General features: G+C 39.1%; 1 protein-coding gene across 1 annotated transcript in view; it reads right to left on the bottom strand.

Moving 5' to 3' along the window:
- LOC140163616 (angiotensin-converting enzyme-like) overlaps positions 1 to 21,601 on the bottom strand; it is a 79,469-nt gene that overhangs the window by 23,933 nt on the left and 33,935 nt on the right. The window contains exons 12-13 of the mRNA XM_072186933.1: positions 21,328 to 21,512; positions 1,534 to 1,805 (exon numbers count right to left, since the gene is read on the bottom strand). Coding sequence (XP_072043034.1) covers positions 1,534 to 1,805; positions 21,328 to 21,512 — 457 coding nt within the window. The remainder of the gene's footprint in view (positions 1 to 1,533; positions 1,806 to 21,327; positions 21,513 to 21,601) is intronic.

A 21,601-nucleotide genomic window follows, 5' to 3' on the forward strand; every position in this document is an offset into this window, starting at 1 on the left:
ATTTTGCTTCGTGTGAGGGGTGGGATATCTGATTACCAGCTACTGTCGGGGGTGTGGTGGGGTGGGGTCCGGATGGGGTGTGTGAGACAGGATGGGAGGATAGCACGCGGGAGCCAATGACGTACCATGCACGTACATGTAAAAATCGCTTACCCTATACACTCATAGAAATGACTTGTTCGCCTTGTTGCCGCAATTCAAAAGTAGTAAGTTTGGACAACTCAAAAATAGTGTAAAAGTTGCCAAAACAAAATTCATTTTAGTTATCCGAACTTAAAAAATGCAGAAAAGCTCAAAAATGTCCGTCAACTTATCAACTTTGTTGGTATTACTTAAAAAGTTCATGTAAGTCGTTGCGTCAACTTTTTAAGTAATGCCAACTTCTGAATTCAAGTTCAGGGAACTTAGAAAAATAAACAAGGTTCAAAGAACCAATTAGTTGAGTTATTTGTTGCAACTCAACATGTAAGTTGATGTAACCGGTTCATATTAAGTTACTGGTACTTGTTGTTTTGAGTTATTCCAATTTGGTACTTTGTTACTTAATTCACGTAATTGGATCATTTTCTGCACAATTAGCAGTATTCAAATATTTATTTTTGTAATCACTGAAAATTTTGTATACTATAGCACCCCTCTAGAAAATTATGCTAACCTAGTTTCATTTTCTGAGTTGTAACAACTCAATAAAGTAAGTGCAAATGAGTGCGACCAACATAATGATATCGAGTCAGCGTTACTCAAAATTGTACGCGTTGGCATTACTCGGAATGTCGACGCAACGACTTACATCAACTTACTGTGTAATGCCAACGATCAATTTCTATGAGTGTATTGATGCGCCTAGAAAATGTAATAAAGTGTCTGAGTTCACCAGAAGTGTTCAAAATATATTCACGCTTTAAACACCGTTAATAAATTACACTTTTTACTAATTTTAAACCTTCTATATCTATACCTATTTATATTGTTACATGGTTGAATAGGTGTTTCTACCTGTGCAATGAACCTCTTCAACGCATACAGACTAACGACACGGTCGTTGAAATACTAATGTAGTTAATATTTTGCTGTAGACTGAATTAGTCAGATATTGATATTAATACCACTGTGCAATGGAATTCAGATGTACAATGTACATGTTATGGGCCCAATTCATAGACTATTCATTACGACTTTTTGTAGGCTATTTCTTTGATTGAAATCGAATTTATTAATATCAAGCATTGAGTTTCTGGAATTCTGAAAACATGAAGCACGAAATGTACAAGTATGTTGGCCTATATAGCATAAATCCCTAAAAAGAAATTAAATCAATGGGTAATTTGCGGATTGTGGCAAAAACAGAATAAGACGGTGATACGCACTAATGGTGTCATATTTTATCTTAATACAATAAGTTTCGTCCCAATTGTGACCGATTTAGTGAGTCCGATTTCAGTCCCTTCTTTGCGTCTCAAGATTCTCCTTTAGTTAGTCTATCCGTCTTTAGCATTGTTTGCTTGTTAAGTTGCTATATGTTTAAGTTCTTACCATTTTTTGCTGATTTTCCTCTGTTATATCGGTTTGATAATTCCACGAAGCCAACACATCTTTGTAGTAAACGTCCATGGCCATTGTGTTATAGCTGTCTAAAAACGCTTTTGCATCATCCTCATTGTTATTCCGTATCATAGGCGATCGCACATTTTTAGATCTTGGTACTTCGCGTGGCACACAGAGTACCAATGAAAGGGAAATGACCAAAATCGCGAGTGGAAAAGTAACCTGCGCCATGTTTTGACAGCAGTCCAGATTGAAAGATTCTTAAAAAGTTTGATGTTCCGTTGACAAGGTGTTGTACTTTGCTCCTGTTCCAATTTAGATTATCTCTGGCTGGGCGTATATCAATGTCTTATCTTGTTTATAGCAATGCTTGGTATCATGATCAGAGAGTTCACTTGTTGGTACACTTGTTCATATAATATGTACCAGGCTTAGTGTACTTACACGGAAGTTATATTGACTTTATCTGTGACTGGGTTGATTTCGATTTATACTTCAGTGGCCCGTTTTAAGCATTTGATAACAAATGAGCTCGATTACCGCTCGTGTGCCACAACGTCGCTCATTGGACAAAAAACAAACCAATCTCTTTTTGATATGAAAAGGTTTTGCAGTAACGTTATCTATGACTGGCTTTTCGACCCTGTAGGCTATATAGTTATTCACAAATCCGAAGCCTGCACCTAAAGCCACGTTATACCCAGAAATCAATCTAATCAGACATATTGGTAAATGCCTCCCGCCAGCGTTATATTTTCCGTAGTTAACATGGTTACGGGCTGTGCAATAATTATGAGCCCTGGGGAGGGTAAAAGGGGGGGGCAAGACATTTTTAAGGGGGAAGCGATTTTTGGCACGCATTCACGGGGCGCCTTTCTAATAAAACGCTCTAAAAAGGCTTAGGAAAACGGTACGGAAACGCTTAAATATGCAAATTTTCCTGCTCGCTGCTGGATTCTCTTGTTTTAAAGTTTGGAACATAGACTGATTAGTTATGCATCAATGTAATGTGTATGCAGCATTGGCTACTCTGGCATGCTTAGCACGGCCAAGCTGGACTCACAAGTATTCAATCGGGCCAGTTCATTCTCTCTACTCCCATATTTTGTAGGTAGTCGTTGACTCTCCTGACTCTGTGGGGGCGACCGTTGCAATCTTGGAGGATTGCATGAGGTTCAAGATTGATTGTAAAGATATGGGATTGCAGCTTGCTGCACAGAATAATGGTCAATTTGGCACATTCTGTTTGAGACCCACTACCGTACATTCACAAGACGTGTAATCAGGCGTCAAAAGGTGATTGTTTCAAATGTGGTGTCATTGAAAAGGGGAATAAAGTAGCTATATATCTATTGATATGCAACACAATAATTATGAACATGTCACAAATAATCTGAGATGATATGCTTGAAAATTTTTTTCCAAACTTTTGTAGAGGAGTTTAGATTGACTTGTTCGACTTCTCTGCTCATGAATATTGCACTGCGAAAAATTTCTTTTGTATACTTTGATCAAGGTCATTTAAAAGTGATATTCTGTGTTTACACGATTATGCAACAAATTGAAATGAAAACCGAAACTGTTTTCTACAACTTTTAAGTTTCTGACAAAGGGTACAGACAAAGGTATAGGTAATGGCAGGATAATCAACGATTCCAAAAAAATAAGTCCCCCCTAAGACATTTTGGTATAATCCAAAAAAACGGCTTGATCAATTCTCATGTTTTAAAGCTTGGAACATATAGACTGATTAGTTATGCATCAAGTGTACGGGGTTTTGTTGTTATCTTTTATCATCTTCACTGAGAAATCCCGCCTTTTCTACATAGGCTTTTTATGCATCACTTTTGGTTTCATACCTCTTTCACTTAAAACAAATTAATCAAAAAGGCATGTTTTTATATTTTTTTGTTTTTTATCAAAATAACTAAAGTTAAGATGTTACACATTTCAATTCTAATTGAATTTATTAGGAAGGAACAACTTGCAACTGTAACCTCAATGCTAAATCTTGTGTTCATTGATTAATTTAACCAATAGACAAACAAATTTTTGGTTAAATCCTTTATGCTGGATCCCAGTACACTTAATTTATTGGCCATTCCTTGAATGGTTCAAAAATCATCTATATGGGTGGTCATTATCAAAACTCAACTTGTTATAAGCGGACAAGTGAGGGACAATACCACCTTTAAGGACTTTGCAGCAAATCCTGCAGCATGCGGGAAACCAGTTTGACCAACAGAAGAGAAGAACGACGCTTGGAAGCCATCTCACATGGAGGAAGGCCTATCCATTATTGAAAGACATTAATAAGCTGCAGGATTCATTTTAATTTATTTACTGAACCATAAAACTGTTTTTGAATGTATGACACCTAAATCAGGAAAAGCTTGAATTTAATTAAATTAAATTACAGATGCTCCTTTTTGAAAAGGGAAAAAATTATCAAACACAAATTGAAGCATAAAAAGCCTATGTAGAAAAAAACCTTTTTTGGGCCGAATCCTGCTTGAAGAATGGAATGCCACCCCATGGCTACGTGTGACCAGGCTGGTGAGCAGCATGATGAAGTGTCTGGCTGTTATGGCTGCGTATGGTTTTTTCATCCACTTTTGAGGTTTGTGACTAGTGTTGATTGAGCACAGAATAATGGTCAATTTAGCACATTCTGTTTGAGACCTCGCTACATTCACAGTAGTGCATGAGGAAATTTAAAAACTATTGTTCTTAAATTGACGTATTTTCGTCCATAATTTACTGCTACTTTCGATTTACACGTTCACTTCGACTTCTAGAGACTTTCATGTCAGGGTGGTATTAAATAGCCTACATAATCCTCAGGAGTTTGATGTGTGTGTTTTAGAACTGCATTTCGCAAAATCTGTATTTACAATATCTTTTGGGCTAGTGGTTTTGGAGGTGACCTCACAGACTTTATACAAGGTGGTCTAAAAACAACTTTAACCCAATTTCAAAGGTTAATCTCTCAAAATTGAAGAGAACGTATCAAACTGTTCCTGTATATTCTGAAGGACCGTCTTTTTATGAGTATCTGGTGAAAATATGAATGAAAAAAAAAAGAATTAAAAATGTGCGCCATTTTTATTTTCGAATGGTCAAAAATAAGTTTATCCACAAGTAAGCCTATTGCCTGCTGCGTCACATTACTTACTATATAGTACATTCAAGTGTTTTTGCCCCCTTGCCCACGGACGTATTGATACACAGGCACGTCGGAAATTTTCACATAGAATTCAGAAATGGGAAGTGCGTGAAAATCTATGTGGCTTGTTAGAAGTGCTGCAAAGGATGATTTAAGGAAGCCACATCATGCACTGCAAACGTGTTATCACTAGAGTTTCAACTGCCACTTTACTTTTCAAATCCCATTGAATTCTGTGCAAAAGATGTTGTTTAAGAATTTTGCGTGTGTCATTATTACTTGGTCGATTTCAGAATAAAAGTGATGTATGCTTAAAGGATAATTAACACCTTCTGTAGGTAACATAAAATGTGAAATCGACTAGCATTTTGAATGCGTTTTATTGTAAATATATCAGTCCAAATTCAAACTTAACCATGCCCGTCAATGCAATGTGCGAGCAGTGGTGTCATGTTCACTCACACAGTTGTGCTAACCGCAAGTCAACACAGTTGCGTGGTGTGAAGTGCTTAAATCATCCTCTGGAAGTGCTGCAAACTACCTAAAAATAGCTAAAAAGAAATGCAGCTAAATAACTGCATATAAATTATTGGCTTATGCTATTCGCCAAAACGAAACGAAACGAAATCAGTTCCGTCGAATAGCAATTGGTTCCCCTAAATTACTATTCGACGAAACGAGAATTTTGAGCCTACATGTGAGTTAATTTCAAGTTGAATTCTGGTTAAAACAGCTGCTTGCATCAATGCATCAACAGGGATTGACCAATACCAAAATCACAGATTTTTAATCTACTATTAAGATATAAATTAATTCATTTCGTCGAATAGTAATTGGTATCCCTCAAATTAATATTCGACGAAACAAGATTTTTGAGCCTACTTGTGAATCCATTTCAAATCGAATTCAGGTTCAAAACAGCTGTTGGCATCAACCAACAGGGATTGACCTCTACCACATATTATCCATCTATATTGAGGTGAAAATGAACTCATTTCGTCGAATAGCAATTGGTACCCCCCCCCCCAACTGCTATTCGACGAAACGAGAATTTTGAGCCCACATGTACATACAGCTGCTTACGTACATCAATAGGGATTGACATATACTAAAATCACAGATTGTTAATGTTCATATATATTAGGTGTAAATGAACTCGTTTCGTCGAATAGCAATTGGTACCCCTCAAATTACTATTCGAAGAAACGAGACCTTTGAGCCTACTTGAGAGTAGTACTGTTGGTATTTTCCATGAAACAGGGCTGCACAGAGAACGATTCTCACAACGATTCTCTTAAACTTAGTTTGCGAGAATTACAATTCTCCTAAATTCGCCCATATTCAAAAGGCAGTAAGTTAAGTTGATTCTCTTTATTCTTGCAAGATGAGTTTGTGAGAATCAATTGTGATTCGCGCAAAGTTCAACGAAATTGCTCCACACTGATGACATAATTCCCCATCCCACAGGCTTCATTCGACTTAAAATTGGCGCCAAATTGTTTTTTAAATTCTTTTCAATTATTTTGTCACGAAATTAATTTGTAATTGGCTAAAGTTGTTTTTGGACCACCCCTGTACATTATTTGTTGGAATCGCGCTGGAATAACAATTTTGTTTCTTTTTATAAGATGGAGAAATGAAAGCATTATAGTCTCAGTTTGATTATTTCTATGTAATCAATTTATTTCTAGATTAATCAATATCAGTCCTTAATATGAACCTGATGTTAGTAAACGTCTTGTGGTCATGTTCCACAAATTTCGGACGAAACCTGCCATATGCCAGGTTGGACTAGTGTATTTTAGCATCGACGAGGCGCTATTACAGCATATAATTACTATTCAGGGGAGGCTACTGAATGGTAATATTTATAATAATTAAAATATTGTCGTTCAGTAAACTCAAATATCTGCCCTATACAGACCGCAAAAGAATTAGGGTACCATTATGTCTACCCCGGTATATCCTAAAAAAACAATTATGTCAAGATTGACACAAGCAGCTAGTAGATGCACCCTTTCGCTCTGATTCAATTGGTTATGAATTAAGGAACGATGATCTAAAACGCAAGGAAGTAACTGAATCAAAACTTAATTGTCAGGTTGGTCTAAATTTCAATTGAATGAACACAGCCTGACATAGCGTGACGATTTTTGCGTACACTGCGCGATGTAGGCCTACGCCAGCATGTGCGACTGTGCGTGCTTAATGCGCCAGTGAATTCAACCATGCCAACTCACTGGTTGTTTTAATTATTTTATTCAAAGTCGTGTGTTCGCGTTGTAGTTTGAAATACGCGATAAACAATTGCGATTGGATCGAGTACAGCTGTTGAAAGCTGTGTTCATTCAATTAAAATTTCTAGTATAGTGTATTTTAGCATCGATGAGGGCGCTATTACAGCAAAAAATTACTATTAAGAGGAGGCTGCTGAAGGATAATATTTATAATGATTAAAATATTGTCATTCAGTAAAGTCAGTGCTTTATTTATTCTTTGAATATAAAAAATATACGCTACTGGGAAAATAATATAACTGTCCATTCTGTTTGCATCGAGTACGTACCCTTTTTTACAACTTTATACATGCACAGACAAAATAACTAATTTTACACTGTTCAATGTTTGTACAGGGTGTATCAAAATAAATTATACAGTTTGAAAAATGTCACTAGATTAAAAAAATATAAGGTATTTGGTCAAAATTATATAGTTGACAGCTGAATCAACATCCTGTCTTGTAAAATCACTGGCGTGTGACCATTAATATTACTCAGTGGCTATTTTTGCTAGCCGAGTAAAAATGCAGTTGTGAGACGTCAATTAAAATCAAAGCAACATGAAAATGTTTATCCACTTTCTTAGTGGCCAAAATTCATATAGATGCAGATATGAGCTCCTTAAGATGCCATGCACACCATGTCTTATGAGAGACATCCAGCCTGGGGACGTCAACTTGTGCAATTACGTGTCTCTGGAGTTCATCAAGGTCTGCAGGAGGGCTTGTGAAAACCTTTGATTTCAGTTAGCAAAACAAGATGTAAGATCAGAAGATCGTATGAGCTATTTCACTTGGTGCTTCAAACCAATCACACGATTGCCAAACAATTCAGCAAGGCGTTCTGTCAATTACTGCAAAGAAGGATGTGAAACGGTGATTTTACAGTTGTGAGAGGACAAGATGTTGATTCAGCTATCAACTAAATTATTTTGACCAAAATACCTCATACTTTTTTTAATCTAATGACATTTTTCAACTGTATACTTAATTTTGATAGAGCCTATATAATAAAACTCCGCTTTTTTATGTAATATAGATACCATAATTATCTGCACCAATTGGCTGATAAGCTTTTATATATTTATGTTTTGATGTAACCAAATTTAATTAAACTGATTTGTACCACAATGAACCACAGGGTGTTATCGCCCCTATTGTTTGTTAAACGTATTGTGCATCTATGATATTTTTGTTCTGTTCCAACAATAAAAATCACACGGACTCGTCGGAGTGACGTCGAAGCGCAAGTAACCAAGTAACTACCTGGTAATTAAGGTTGAAATGCACCTCCAACGATTTCCTCGTGGGGGTAGCAGAAGTTACAGAACTCATTCACTCTTAATGTTACCATCAACATTCGGTCGATAAAACATATTGGCCTATTGTTTATCAAATATAATTCTCAGATATTATACGAGTATTAGTTGCTTCATTAAGGTCCGCAACCATGGCGTAAATCCTTTCAGCACTTATTGCATCTGATGACTGGAACGAGCCAAAGGAGATTAAAGATATCGAGACATGAGCTGGGCTTGTCACCAATATCCAACGTAAGCCATTCCTCAATATCAGTCATACCGTGTGTTTCAAGTAGATTAATGATATTTCATACCGTTGACATACCATAAAATAAACATCAATTAAGATTTTAACATATCATTTAAGTCAATCAACATTTTAGAAATCAACATTTTTAAGGACAAGGATATTATTCCGGAACGAAGAACAATGTACATACTTATAAAAGTCTATCCTTACGTTGAAGGCCCCTATTATATTACATTAGTTGTCATCGTAGCCCGTGGATCATTAGAATGATAAAGAAAAGTTCATATAATGTTGATGTTGATAATTTCGACGACGTACTGCGAAAGTCTGTAATTACAAAATGATAAAAAAAATAGAAAGTAAAGGATAAGATAAATTAAGACTGGTGACGATGAAATGTGTTTCTTGCCTACTACGAGTCAATGGATATTTCAATGGTCCAGTTGTTGGTCTGATTTTGTAAAAGTATAAGACTAATAGATTGGAAACGCCCCGCACTGGATTATTTCTTTGCTGTATAATGAGAATATGTGTATGAATATTTTGCTACGGTCACATATCTTGTAAGTAAAATCCCACTTTTGGCAACTACAGCCTCTTTGGCAATTAGAAAATACCGTTGTGACATGATGCTTACATCAACGTCAAGGACACATTCTTAGCTCTCAAATACCGTTTGTTCTGTTCAATTTGCTTTTTTTAATCTCGAGATATGTTTAGTTAACAACGAAAGGGTAAAATCACAATTGTGCCACTTTTACTAGGGAATAGGGCTGCACATGTAAATCAATAATAGCTGATGTTGATGCGTCTAATGCAACCCCCCCCCCCTTCGGGGCTCGTGCATTAGACGCATCAACATCAGCGTTATTTATTTGTGCATTATTTGTCTAATTTCATTAATTTGTCAAATTTCATGAACTTGTCTAAGTTCATTAACCTATAATTGTGCAATATTTGTTTGTCTTTTAACATGTCTTGAGTGACAAAGAGGACAGTATTTACCATGATAAAATCATTGACATACACATGTATTTAATTTTACAGCAGAATATCTATTTATATATTTGTCGTAAGTGGGAAAAGAGAATCATTATACCCGTATCATGATAAAACAGTAAAAATAATTTTGCATTGTTGTGTAATTGATGCATTCTTTTGATTTCACGAAAGAACTCTTGATAAACTTGATGCTATCATTGATTTACATGTACAGCCCTCTTCCCATGGCACAATTGTCATTTTACCCTTTCGTTGTTAAGTAAGCATATCTTGAGATTAAAACAAGCAAATTGAACAGAACAAACGGCATTTGCGAGCTAAGACTATGCCCTTGACGTTGATGTAAGCACTACGTCACAACGGTATTTTCTAATTGACAAAAAGGGCGCTTTTCACTTGCACAATTTTTTTTGATTGAGGCAGGCTGTAGATGTGTGTGATATACTCGTTTACCATGGTATAAATATTTCACATAAATACCCCTATAGCTTCAGAACTAATACTTCTTTTGCACAATATTTTACCATAGATAGAAGGATGATTGATTTACGCGCATTTTGATACCCCATTCGTCCAATAATTAAAACAACACAAAAAGTATACGAGTGGATATTCATACGTAGTGGTAGATAAAATGATTAAAGAGTTTAACTTCAACACTACACCAGCCGGTCAACAAAGGTTTTGTCACCTTGTCTTACATAGAAGGCCTTTCTGAGAAGTTGTTTATCTTTATGGCGGCCTCCACTGATAGGTCGTCATTTACTAGTATAGATAGATACTCTCGCGTGGCTGTTCTTACTTCGTACTCGTTTATTTCCAATACTTTGCGCTTTACAGCTATCGCGTGACTCTAATTATATTTTCAATTATTTCATCCATTATTTTGTTTGAAATATGCGGGTAAAATATCTTTTAAACTGGTATTATTTTCTTTTTCTATGAAATTGCAACAGTCAGGTGTATCACCATGTGACTCTATCATGCACCTAACCTGTAACATTAACCGACTTCTAATTATAGATTAATGAACGCAAGTGCATTATTTTTTCTTTCTTTCTTTCTTTCTTTCTTTCTTTCTTTCTTTCTTAATGAACGCAAATGCATTATTTTGTCTTTCTTCCTTCCTTTCTTTCTTTCTTTCTTTCTTTCTTTCTTTCTTTCTTTCTTTCTTTCTTTCTTTCTTTCTTTCTTTCTTTCTTTCTTTCTTTCTTTCTTTCTTTCATTCATTCTTTCATTCTTTTTTTTCTTTCTTTCTTTCTTTCTTTCTTTCTCTTTCTTTCTTTCTTTCTTTCTTTCTTTCTTTCTTTCTTTCTTTCTTTCTTTCTTTCTTTCTTTCTTTCTTTCTTTCTTTCTTTCTTTCTTTCTTTCTTTCTTTCTTTCTTTCTTTCTTTCTTCTTCTTTCTTTCTTTCTTTCTTTCTTTCTTTCTTTCTTTCTTTCTTTCTTTCTTTCTTTCTTTCTTCTGACGCGAGTCAGTTAGTGAAATGATGGATGATGCTCCAAAGTCGAAATTGTAGGCATAGGTATAAAAGTAGGTCAATCAATTTACACCAGCTTGCCACGTGGCTCGAAATTCGAAAAACTTTTTAATTAATTTTAGAACTTAAAGCTTTAAGCCTGAAACTACCAGCCAGTCTACATCTGCCTACCACGTGTTTTCAAAATTCATTAACTTTGAAATTACATTTTTGGAATTAGAATATTAAAACTGAACATTCTTTTCATTTGTTAAATATTGTAATGTTTGGATGTTTGTTGGCAAAGAAATAAATGATGACAAGACGCGTGTCGACGCCCATCTTAACAAGTTTGAAATTAATAAGGCCAAGTTCTTTCTCAATTTTTCCTGCTATTTCTATATGCTTTTTTACCATTTCATATAGTTTTATTATCATGTGTACTTGTACCATATTTTTTCCACCAATTTCAAAGCACAAAATACGCTCAGGAGTGCTTTAGTAGCCCCAAAAGACAAGACAGAACCCATTAAGCAATCTGGTATTGTGTATGAGATCACCTGCGCTGATTGTGACGCAAGTTAATCGGCGAATCTGCCAGGAAGTTAGAGAAAAGGATTAGTGAACACAAATCCACGGCCGGCAGTTCCAAATCAGCAGTCAGGGAGCACGTAGTTAGATCAAAAGGACACCAGATTGACTGGGAAAATGTAAAAGTGCTAGAACGGGAACAAAAAGAATATTCCCGCAGAGTTCTGGAAGCTATACACATATGAACTCAGAAACCGATACTGAATCGTGACAAAGGACTCGAAATAGACCCTATCTGGGACAACCTGCTGATGCCCCGGGGGGCGGCGGCGCTACATCGTAACATCCTAAGACGTCAATCATATGACGTCATCAGTGAAGGTTATCCCGATCGTAGACAAGATATCATCACAGCATCACCATCTGCTGAAGACGCTAGTCGAACTAGTGAAAACGTTCCAGGTGAGCGAAAAATAGTGTAGTGTTGAAATTAAACTCTTTAATCAACACAAAAAGTGTTTTGAAAAAAATACCCGAATTAAAAAGTTGCAGCTATATTGTATACCGTATTGATTTGAAGTCAGCAATCGAGAATCAGATGTAAAGTTATAGAAGTAAACTTTAATATCTAATTTATGTATGACACGGGATACCAAACATTTCCTAAGAATGTGTGATGTCAATGATGCAATGTTCATGGTTTTGAGAAATCAACATGTCTTTGAATCAAAGCAAACGCACGCATTTACGCCCAAACGACCTAAGCTAATCATATATAGATACATCCTTTGCGCTCCTTTTATGGATAACATTTTTACCCCAGGACCTTACCCGGGGGTAGGGCCGGCCGTTAAAGATGATCATAGGGGTGGGGGGGGGGGTTGGTTGAGGCCACCATTGGTTCTACAGTGAAATCAATGATTTTCATTTCTTTCTTGTGAAACTATTCCCAGAGCTACTGAATCAATTTTGCCTATACTTTTGTACATACCCAGAATTTACCAAATTTACATGGGTGCCATCACATTATGACGTCATAGCGGGGCATGTGGGGCATGTTTGTACTTATTTTGGTATCATTGGATAGAAGAGACCCATAGCTATAACAACCCTCCCCCTCGTAGTCCTGGGGTACAAAATATGGTTTAGTAGTTCCAGGGTTAACCTAATCTTAAAGGAAATCTGTACCATAAGGGGTGCACCATTAGATTTCCAGGGGGGGCATGGGAGTTTTTGAAAAAAACTTCGCCCACTAGTGAGACGAAAAAAAACAACTTTGCCCACTAGTGAGACAAAAAAACAAATTTTTGCCCCACCCAACTTTGTATAAAAATTTACATTAAAATTGAAAAAAAAAATACTTCGCCGCCGAAAGGCGGCGAAAAAAAAAAATTGGTGCTCTCGGAGGCGAAAAAAAAAATTCCGCCGCCTTCGGCGGTGAAAAAGAAAATTCTGCCTGACCCAAACTCCCATGCCCCCCCTGAGAATCTAATGGTGCGTCCCTAAACTAATCAATGGCTATATAGTTGCAGTAATAATAAAAACGACAAACAGTAAAAGTCCCAAGCTTATATACGTCCAAATTAAGGAGAAATTCTTAATTCCTTACGACAATCAGCGACATGTTTGTAATCCATGGTGGCGGCCATATTGATACGCGATGTATTTTATTACGCTGTAACGGTACCCCGATTTTGAAACCAGCGAAATCCGTGCCACGAGCCACGTCCCTCGTGAACTTTGGTGACACGAAGCGAATACTACCAAAGTTCAGATTCAACATTCGTTCAAAAGAAAACGCGACAATTTTTACCCATAAAACTACAGAAGAACATAATAAAAATTCCCTTTAAAGGGAAAGCCAGCTTCAATGCAGAAGATGCCTTGTAATAAGTTTGGGTGGTGGCATTTTTAGGATCACTCTTTTTTATTATCCATCATGTTTCATGACAGTCCACCAAACCATCAATGATGAGAACATGCACACAGAAACAGCAAACCAAACAACTCCTATAACTTCCTGTCAATTAATTACTCCAAATTGTTCTGTCTTTTTGTCTTTTCTGCCTTTTAGGCTACCCTTAGCTCATTATTAATATAAAGAAATGCAGTTTTTAGTTAATTGGCTAAAAACTGCCATCCTACTTGCCTTATACATGCACATTAATTTTATATTAATTCGCAATTTATACTTAATATAGCACATTATAAAATGTATCAAGACTGATATTGTTCAATTATAATAGGCCTACATGTATATAAATTATACCCATATCAAAAATAGGCCCTGAAATTGCATCGAATTTTTCCCGTTGAAAAGACAAAACTGATGTTTAAGATAAATTATTTCATCAATGACATTTTGAGTCATTTTTATCCATAAAACGATACAGGATATAGGATATTTTTACTTTGACTTTTACGTCCATAAAGGTTTTAATCATGTTATCAATACACTCACATCTCATGCTGTGCTGATCTCCAGGAGGTCTGCTAATGTAAATCTAAGAACGCCTGATAACAAGGATTCTATAACTTTCTTTCGTTGATATGCTGTGGAAACTATTATAGGCCTGGCATGAACTTTTAATGTCATATTTCCTTCAAACCATAACTTTTGAAATTCTCACTCGTTTTCATTCGTTGAAACGGCAAAACATACTTTCTTTTTCTTACAAATCCAATAACAGGTCTATTATATATTTTCACCATAAAAAGTTCCGCAAAGTAATTCAAACCAATGCTAGTACCCCGTAATCTCTTTAGCAAACAAAGACGATCTCCGAATTAGATCATAGCCAGCTAACGCTGGCGAAAAAATGTATTTTAAGTAATATTTATGATCAACAATGTCTTTTGAGAACGAAAAGTAAAAACAGCACTAAAAAGCAAAATTCGCTGTGCGCCAGTTGATTCATAGTTGTGTGCCCTTAAGGTGCACTGAGCCTGGATGGGCTCTCTCTCTCTGTCTCTGCACTCGTGGAAGCTACATGTGCCTGGTTGTGATTATCACATTAGATTAATCCCTAATCCTTTTATTGGCGTGGTGACAGCTTGGATTCGAAACCAGTCATCTCTGAAGTCTCTCAGCTGACCTTCCTGACGAAATTGGTGGTCATCTTGAACCCTAAATGTGTGATCTTTCACAAGACTGTGAGCGACCAGTAAGCTTAAAACAGTAAGCTTAAGTCTGCAAGGCTGCATATTAGCTTTTATTCTGGTTCACATACACGAGTGTAAAAACAATCAGCAATGGCCACAACACATCGTGCGCCGAAGCAATGGCCTCTAACAAAGAACGAAACAATAAACTCATTTGAAAGCTGGAAACATAACCTCCAGTATACACTGTCATTAGACCCAAGCTTTTCTCCCTACTTGGTTGAAGGAGCGGTATGGGGCAAAAAGTCAAAAACTTCCCTCTTCGAGGTCTCACTAACGACGGTGAGGACATACAGGAAGCCCAAAGGAAAACAGCAGTCCAGAAAAATGCTGCATTGGAGCTTATGCTTGGACAAATAGCCAACTATTGTCCAATTATCTCACGAAATACAATACTCAAAAACTGCACCAGCCTGAAAACGATATGGCAAGCCATCCGTCTCCATTTTGGCTTCCAAACAACAGGTGGCCACTTCCTAGAGTTCAACAATATTACCCTTGGCCCTGATGAACGGCCAGAGGACTTGTACCAGCGTCTAGTAGCATTCACCGAAGACAACCTCATGCGTGAAGGAGGCGGCATCAGTCACCATGACCAAGTCATCGATGAAGATGAGGAGATTACGCCTACACTCGAAAACTTTGTAGTGTTAACGTGGTTGCGTCTTATAAACCCTGATCTGCCCCGATTAGTAAAGCAGCGGTACGGTACAGAGCTAAGATCCCGCACCTTGGCTTCTATCAAAGCCGAAATTTCTCAAGCTCTGGATTCGCTCCTGGATGAGCTGAGCGCAAACGATGCTGCTCGCAGCATGCGCACTAGTAGTCAATGTAGACCGATGCCTAAATTGAAAGCTAAGAAATCATTTGGTAAATCCTGCCCTCTGTGTGAGCAAGCTGGTCGGCATGACCATGCGCATTTCTTAAGCGAGTGCTCGTACCTCCCTGAAAAGGACAGAAAATACCTGGCCCGCGCTCGTCAGCTTAACATCCTTGATGATTGTGACAGCGACTCAGATTTAGCATGCGCCTTTGTTGACCAATCTGACCTTAGTGCGCAGCCCAATGTTCAGACAGCGCTGCGAATTCATGTTGATCAGTCTCCTTATGTAGATGCATTCCACAAGCACCATGCGGTCCGCATCACCATTGACAGTGGATCCACTGGTAATCTCATTCGCGAAAACACTGTCCAACGATTAGGATGCCCCATTCATCAGAGTTTGCAGTCTGCCCGTCAAGCTGATGGGTCATCCCCTCTTAAGGTAGTTGGGGAAACAACCCTCACCTTTACTCGTGACAGACACTCCTTTGTCTTTAAAGGTCTAGTTGTTAGAGACCTTGACGAAGAAATCCTTGCAGGTATTCCCTTCATGAAATGCAATGATGTCGCAATTCGCCCTGCTAAGAACCAAATCATCTTGACAGATGGTACAATTATCACTTATGGCGCCAACAAGAGCCCCAAATCCCAGCACACTGTTCGTCGTGCCCATATACTTCGTGGACCTTCTCAAAACACTACCATATGGCCAGGCTCATACGTTGAGGTAAATCTCCCTGCAGACATCATTGAATCAGATGCTACTTTTGCCATTGAGCCCCGTGTTGATACCCCGCTCGGTAGGTTCCTACCGCCCAAACAAGCCTGGCCCAAGCCTGATGTAATCACAAGTATTGCAGGCAGGGTTCGCATTCCCAACAATACTGGTGTGCCACTTGTCATCAGAAAGCATGAACATCTTGGCCAGATACACACTGTTTTTTCACCATCACTAACTTCTAAGCCATCACACACTGCTGCAGCAGCATCAGTCAGTGTCCCAAAGCCCAGTTCACCGGTTAACTACTCAGCTGCTGTTGCCCTTGACCCAGATGGTATACTTGGCACTTGTGAGCAATCCAACTTCCGCAGTCTTCTCGATGAGTACGATGAGGTTTTTGACCCTAGTTTCCCAGGTTACAATGGTGCTGTCGGCCCTTTCAAATCTGTGGTTAATATGGGACCGGTCCAACCCCCCAACGCAAAGGTCGTCTCCCATTGTATGCACAGGATAAACTCCAAGAGTTGCAATCAAAGTTTGATCAGCTTGAAAAAGCAGGCGTCTTTGCTAGACCTGAAGATGTCGGTGTGTGTGTCGAATACCTTAACCCGCCCTTTCTTGTCAAGAAGCCTAATGGAGGCTTTCGTCTGGTTACTGCATTTGCTGATGTCGGTAGATATAGCAAGCCACAACCCTCTCTAATGCCCAATGTGGACTCAACATTGCGTTCAATTGCCAAATGGAAGTATTTGATTGCCACTGACTTGACTAGTGCTTTCTACCAAATCCCTTTATCCCATGAGTCCATGAAATACTGTGGTGTTGCAACTCCCTTTCGTGGGGTGCGTGTGTATACACGGTGTGCCATGGGTATGCCAGGTTCTGAAACAGCCCTTGAGGAACTGATGTGTCGTGTCCTTGGTGACCTCTTAGAGAAAGGTGTCGTAGCAAAACTCGCTGATGACTTGTACTGTGGTGGTAATACTGTGGATGAACTTGTTGAGAATTGGCGTCAAGTTTTGCAAGCTTTGTCTAAGTCTGGGTTACGTCTTTCTGCTTCCAAAACAGTCATTTGCCCCAAAAGACAGTAATTCTGGGTTGGATTTGGTCAAATGGAACCCTTTGTGCTAGCCCCCATAGCATCGCCACACTTTCCAGCTGCTCGCCTCCAAGCAAAGTTGGTGGCATGCGGTCCTTCATCGGTGCATACAAGGTTCTGGCCCGTGTCATTCAGAATTGTGCCAGTCTGGTAGCCCCATTAGATGATGCTATTGCAGGGCACCAATCAACTGAAGAGCTTACATGGTCTGATAGTCTGCATACTGCTTTTCACAAGGCTCAAGCAGCACTGTCTTCCGCTAGGGCAGTCACACTTCCCCATCCCAATGATCAGCTTTGGATCATTACTGATGGATCCGTGAAGAAACATAGCATTGGGTCGACATTGTATATTTCCCGCAATGACAAACTCTTCCTCGCCGGGTTCTTCAGTGCTAAATTGCGTGATCGACAGCCAACATGGTTACCCTGCGAAATTGAGGCGCTGTCTATTTCTGCCTCCACCAAGCACTTCAGTCCCTATGTTATTCAGTCCAAACACAAGACATGTATCCTCACTGACAGCAAACCTTGTGTTCAGGCATATGAAAAGCTCTGCCGGGGTGAGTTTTCAGCCAGTCCTCGCGTGTCCACATTCCTCTCCACTGTCAGTCGTTTCCAAGCATCTGTTCGTCATCTTGCAGGATCAGCTAACACCCCCTCAGACTTTGCTAGTCGTAATGCCCCTGACTGCACTGAGCCCACTTGTCAAATATGCTCCTTTATCAAACGTGAAGAGGAAGCAACTGTCCTTCGTGTTTCCGCACATGACATTCTGTCCGGGAAAGCTAAGCTCCCCTTTGCCAGCAAAGCAGCCTGGCATGCTATTCAGCAGGAATGCCCGGATCTGCGACGAACACATGCTCATCTAGTTCAGGGCACTCGCCCTTCAAAGAAAGCTACTTCTGTCAAAGATGTGAAGCGCTATTTGCAGGTTGCATCTATCGCTAGAGATGGCCTACTTGTTGTTCGTCGTGATCAACCATTGTCCCCAACTCGCGATTGTATTGTTGTTCCCAGACAGGTCTTAAATGGTCTTCTCTCTGCCCTGCACATCCAACTTGACCATCCCTCCAAACATCAGCTCAGTTTGGTGACCCAGCGTTACTTTTATGCTCTTGATATGGACAAGGCTATTGATCAAGTGACATCAACTTGTCACCAGTGTGCTTCTCTGTCCAATGCCCCTAAGACATTGATCGAGCAGTCCTCAAGTGACCCTCCCGATGCAGTTGGCATTTCTTTTGCAGCTGATATCCTGAAGCGTAGCCGCCAGCTAGTCCTTGTGCTGCGCGAAACCTCAACGTCCTACACAGCTTCTTGCATTGTCGAGAATGAACAACATGGCACGTTGCGTGATGCCCTGATTCAATTGTGCATTGAACTTCGTCCACTTGATGGCCCCCCTGCAGTCATTCGTACTGACACAGCACCAGGGTTTGTTCGACTCGCCAATGACAAACTTCTCACACGTTACCATCTATCGGTTGAGATCGGTCGTATTAAAAATAATAACAAGAATCCTGTTGCTGAGAAAGCCATTCGTGAGCTTGAAGATGAGTTGCTCAGACAAGATTCTACAGGTGGTCCGGCTACAGCATTATCACTTGCCATTGCTACTGCAGCCCTTAATACTCGCATCAGATCCCGAGGTCTTTCAGCCCGTGAGATGTGGTTTCAGCGAGACCAGTTTACCAATGAGCAGGTTCCTTTCACTGATTGTCAAATGATTCAGGCCCAGCATGCCTTGCGAAAAGCCAACCACCCACACAGTGCTCATTCAAAGGCCCCATTAGCCTCTGCCTCCCCAGCAGCAGAGTTGGAGGTTGGTGATCTTGTCTACCTCTACTCAGATCGCAAGAAATCTCATGCTAGAGATCGCTACTTAGTCACTACTATCGAAGGCCCATGGTGCAACATCCGCAAATTTGTGGGTTCTCAGCTTCGGAATACTTCTTATCGTATCAAGAAATCTGAGTGCTTTAAGGTCCAGTATTATCCTGACCTGGATTCTCGTCCCTTTCCCAAGTCGTCTCCACCCACCGAGGATTCCGAGTTTGTTGAAGTGGTCCCTGAATGTACTCCTCCAGAGCCTCCTTTCATACCTGGCGAGTTGTCCACACCTGCTACTTGTGACCCCCTGCCCAGGAATGCTAATCACTCGCACCCCAGTTCTGAGTCAGATCCACGCGATCCCTTGCGCGATAGCGGTCATAGCTCCAGCAATACCTCCGGTTTGGTTGCACAGTCTAATCCATGTACCGGTAACAGCAGTGAGGTTAGTGAAAGTATCCCCCAAGCTAGTATGGTTGGCCCTGAGATCATGCCACCATTGCTCACACAAAGGCGTTCCGCGCGCCTCACAAACTTCCTGAGCACCTGAAAGACTATGTGTTAAACTAAATGGACAGGTCACTGTGTACTATGACATTAATCCATCATTGGTGTCCTCCTATATGGTCACTTCATTGAACTTTGAACTGATTTACGTATGTCATTTGGAATTCTAAAAGAAAACTCTGGAACTGACGTTTACTTCTTTGAACTTTGAACCATTTTACATTCATGTTGAATGTCAGTTTGTCATTGCAGACAAAAAGACTCTTGAACTGTTGATGTTATTGACTGTTGGCACATTGCCTATTTTGAGTGTTCTAACCAGCAGTGTCTTCATTCACATAAGCTGTTAGATTGGTTTCTGCAAGTCAGTTGTTAGTAGTAGTTGTTTAGTAGTGTTATCCTCACTTCCTTGTGAGGAAAGTGATCTTTTTTTTCTAAAAAAAACCAAAAAGAGAGAAAGAGGTAGTTACGCCAGTTGATTCATAGTTGTGTGCCCTTAAGGTGCACTGAGCCTGGATGGGCTCTCTCTCTCTGTCTCTGCACTCGTGGAAGCTACATGTGCCTGGTTGTGATTATCACATTAGATTAATCCCTAATCCTTTTATTGGCGGTGGGGGTCGCGAATGCCATAGCAATACACGCTCGCCGTGGGTCTGTGTGAAAGGTTACACTATACCGCTTGTGGCAGAAAGGACTCGCAAGCAGCTATCATGGATTAAAAGGATTAAAAGTGCTTTTTCTTTGTTAGGAATATTCCGAAATTCATATAGACCGTCTGGTATGTTTAATTTAGGGGTATATAACTATATTAGCCATTGATTAGTTTATGGTACAGATTTCCTTTAATAAAGGTGTGGAGGACAACATTAATGAAAGCTTTAAGGGGGTACTACACCCCTGGCCAATTTTGTGCCTATTTTTGCATTTTTCTCAAAAATTATAGCGCATTCGTGACAAGTAAGATATGTATATTATAGGGGCAAGGACTACAACTACTGGAAATGTTATTTTAGCACAGACAAAAGTTGTGGTGTTACAGTCAAAAATGAGGGAAACCAATATTTGATCAATAAATCAATAACTCCTTGCCTTGAGTTGCTGAATTTTCAGTGCAGTAGTTGTAGTCCTTGCCCTTATAATATACATATCTTACTTGTCACCAATGCGCTATAATGTTTGAGAAAAATGCAAAAATAGGCACAAAATTGGCCAGGGGTGTAGTACCCCCTTAACAATATTATAATAAATCATTGTCATCATCAGATTAAGTTATTCACCTGATAATTTAGTATAATGACCCTTGTTATACTTCAATGCCTGCTTATTTGCTATTAACGGCAACTTTTATTTTCTTTCATAAAAAGCAATACTGCGTTGTTAATGTTGAACGTTATTGGAGAAATGGAATATCAAAATGCGCCTAAATACACCATTTCATGACAAAATATGATTCTTATTATGTTTATTCAGAGTCTTTAACGTGTTCGACCTTTATATGCACGTAGTAATAATAAAAAATACGTGAGTTTGAAACCATCTGTACAAATATTTCTTCTAAGGTGCATGATTACAAGTATCACGTTACTTATATAAGTAGGGTGCCTATAAAAGTAAGAAAGTGCAGGATTTTGGCAACAAATCAGCAGGATTACCTCGTGGCATCCAATCAGTATCAGGCCATCCTAATACCTCTCCGTTCTTTTCGTTTTCTTCTATTAAGTATTCCATGAGTGGTTCAAAGTATCGTACCAATGGTCTTGCATCCATGGTACGTTGTCCAGTCACAGATTCTAGAACATCAGGCCATGGCTTGCTGCTGCCTTCTCGTAACATTTGGCTGAAAAACACAATTGGAATTGATGACGCAAGAGCATCTCTTATTTTTAATTATGACATCAACTCTCACGCCGGTTTGTTTACATTCGG

This window comes from Amphiura filiformis, chromosome 1 (genome assembly GCF_039555335.1).
Source record: "Amphiura filiformis chromosome 1, Afil_fr2py, whole genome shotgun sequence".
Classification (NCBI taxonomy): Eukaryota; Metazoa; Echinodermata; class Ophiuroidea; order Amphilepidida; family Amphiuridae; genus Amphiura; species Amphiura filiformis.